General features: G+C 56.8%; 1 protein-coding gene across 1 annotated transcript; it reads left to right on the plus strand.

The window, feature by feature from the left end:
* Nucleotides 1–237: 237 nt before the first annotated feature.
* MC1R (melanocortin 1 receptor) lies at nt 238–1,414 on the plus strand. The gene has a single exon (XM_078848145.1). It carries the CDS (start codon nt 357–359, stop codon nt 1,302–1,304), a length of 948 nt encoding a protein of 315 aa, XP_078704271.1. The 5' UTR covers nt 238–356; the 3' UTR covers nt 1,305–1,414.
* Nucleotides 1,415–2,450: the final 1,036 nt, after the last annotated feature.

Genomic DNA, 2,450 nt, shown 5'->3' on the forward strand with positions numbered 1-2,450 from the left:
AGACAGCAAGTGTCGGTGACGAGGAGCTGGTCTCAGAGGCAGATTGAAATTCCTCAGCCCAGGGCATCTCCCTCCAGCCTTGGGGGTGCCCCATGGACCTGCCCTGTGCGTGTTCCCTCTGCTGAAGTCCCACCACTGTCTGCTCTGAGTATCTTCTGCCCTCCGATGCACAGAGACTGTCAACACCACTTTCCAGGTTGCTGTACTGGGGAGAGTTGTTCTCCCAAGACTTGTTCCTTGAACGCTCCAAGGGAGCAGAAACACTTGGCTTTGGTCTTGCCAGAGCCACGACGCCTGCTCCTGCCCGTGTTTGCCAGCAGCAAAACCTTCCTGAGGGCCCCCCCGAAGCTGTCGCTATGTCAACGCTGGCTTCTCTGCAGATGCTGATCGACTCCCTGAACTCCACTGCCCCCAGCAACAGGACCAACAAGACGGCCAACAGGAGCAGCGCCTGGTGCCAGGGTGTCTTCATCCCCAACGAGCTCTTCCTGACGCTGGGCCTCGTCAGCCTGGTGGAGAACGTGCTGGTGGTCGTGGCCATCATTAAGAACAGGAACCTGCACTCACCCATGCACTACTTCATCTGCTGCCTGGCCGTGTCCGACATCCTGGTGAGCGTCAGCAACCTGGTGGAGACCTTGTTCATACTGCTGATGGAACACGGAATGCTGCTCCTCCAGACCAGCATCATCCGCCAGCTGGACAACATCATCGACATGATGATCTGCAGCTCCGTGGTGTCGTCCCTCTCCTTCTTGGGGGCCATCGCCGTGGACCGGTACATCACCATCTTCTACGCCCTCCGCTACCACAGCATCATGACCATGCAGCGGGCAGTGGTTATCATTGTGGGCATCTGGGTTGCCAGCACCATCTCCAGCAGCCTCTTCATCGCCTACTACAAGAACAGCGCCGTCATCCTCTGCCTCATCGGCTTCTTCCTCTCCATGCTCATCCTCGTGGTGGGGCTCTACATCCACATGTTCTCCTTGGCTCACCACCATGCCAGGAACATCTCCAGCCTGCAGAAGAAACGCACCATCCACCAGATGACCAGCATGAAGGGGGCGGTCACCCTCACCATCCTGCTGGGGGTCTTCTTCATGTGCTGGAGCCCCTTCTTCCTGCACCTGACGCTGATCGTCACGTGCCCCAAGAACCCCTTCTGCACCTGCTTCTTCAACTACTTCAACCTCTTCCTCATCCTCATCATCTGTAACTCGGTGATAGACCCGCTCATTTATGCTTTCCGGAGCCAGGAGCTCAGGAAAACCCTGAAGGAAGTGGTGCTGTGTTCCTGGTAACTCAGGCACGGCCGCGGGGCTGAGGAGGCCTGTTGGAGCCGGGGTTCCTGCTCTCAGAGGTAACAGCATGGCCAACTTGCAGCCCGCAGCACAGTGCCCCCTAGTGTGCATGGGAGGCAGAGAAGCCGTTTGCAAGGGGCACGGGTCAGTTCCCATCAGCGGAAAACCGCTGTGGGGTTTCGTTGTGGGTGTTTTGTTTAGGGGTTGGAGACAGTTTAGCTGCTGAACAGCACCCAGCGCCTTCCTGAGGGGATGCCACTGCTTGTGTCAGCCCATCCCCTCCAGCCTCCCTCCCACCCTGGGGCAGGTGCAGAATGGGGCAGGGCCTTGGGCACAGCAGCTGCTGTTTCTGGCCAGCTTCCTGGTGAGGTCCCAGGGCACGGAATCTACGGTTCTCCCACCACTGCAGCAGCGCGAGTGAGTCCCAGCTGCTCCAGGGTTGCTGCTCTGTTCTGTCCCCAAGTAACCCCTATTCCTGTAACTCCCTCTGCTGCTTCCTGCCCGCGCAGAAGGGCTGGTAACTCTAGGCCAGGGTCTCCATCTCGCACAGCCCTCAAATCCCGTTGGCTGCGAACTAGGGAGGCAATGAGTCTGCCCTTCTGCACAGCTCGCTCCTGCTGGCTGCCGCCCACTCCCCCAGTCGCTGGGCAAGGAGTGTGGAGGAGCCAGCAGGAGGGTTGGCAGGGCGGGGAGCATTCCCATTGTCACTGCTCCGACACTGTGGCATGCAGGTCTGGAAGGGACTTGGAGAGACCATCCCTGACAGGTGTGTGTCCAGCCTGGTCTTAAAAACCTCCAGCTTCCACAACCTCCCTAGGCAATTTGTTCCAGTGCTTAGCCACTCTGACAGGTAAGATGGTTTTCCTGATGTCCAACCTGAATCTCCCTTGCTGCAATTTAATCCCATTGCTTCTTGTTCTGTCCTCAGTGGTTCAGGAGAACAATTTATCACCCTCCTCTTTATAACACCCTTTTATATACTTGAAGATTGTTAACTCCCCCCCTCCAGTCTCTCCTTCTCCAGACTAAACAAATCCAGGTTTCTTTTCAATCTTCCCTTGTAGGTCATCAGCCTTTCTAGCCTATAGTCGTTGTTGTTTTCCTCTGGACTTTCTCCAATTTGTCCACAACTTTCCAGCAATGTGG

The sequence above is a fragment of the Lepidochelys kempii genome, chromosome 12 (assembly GCF_965140285.1).
Source record: "Lepidochelys kempii isolate rLepKem1 chromosome 12, rLepKem1.hap1, whole genome shotgun sequence".
Taxonomy (NCBI): domain Eukaryota; kingdom Metazoa; phylum Chordata; order Testudines; family Cheloniidae; genus Lepidochelys; species Lepidochelys kempii.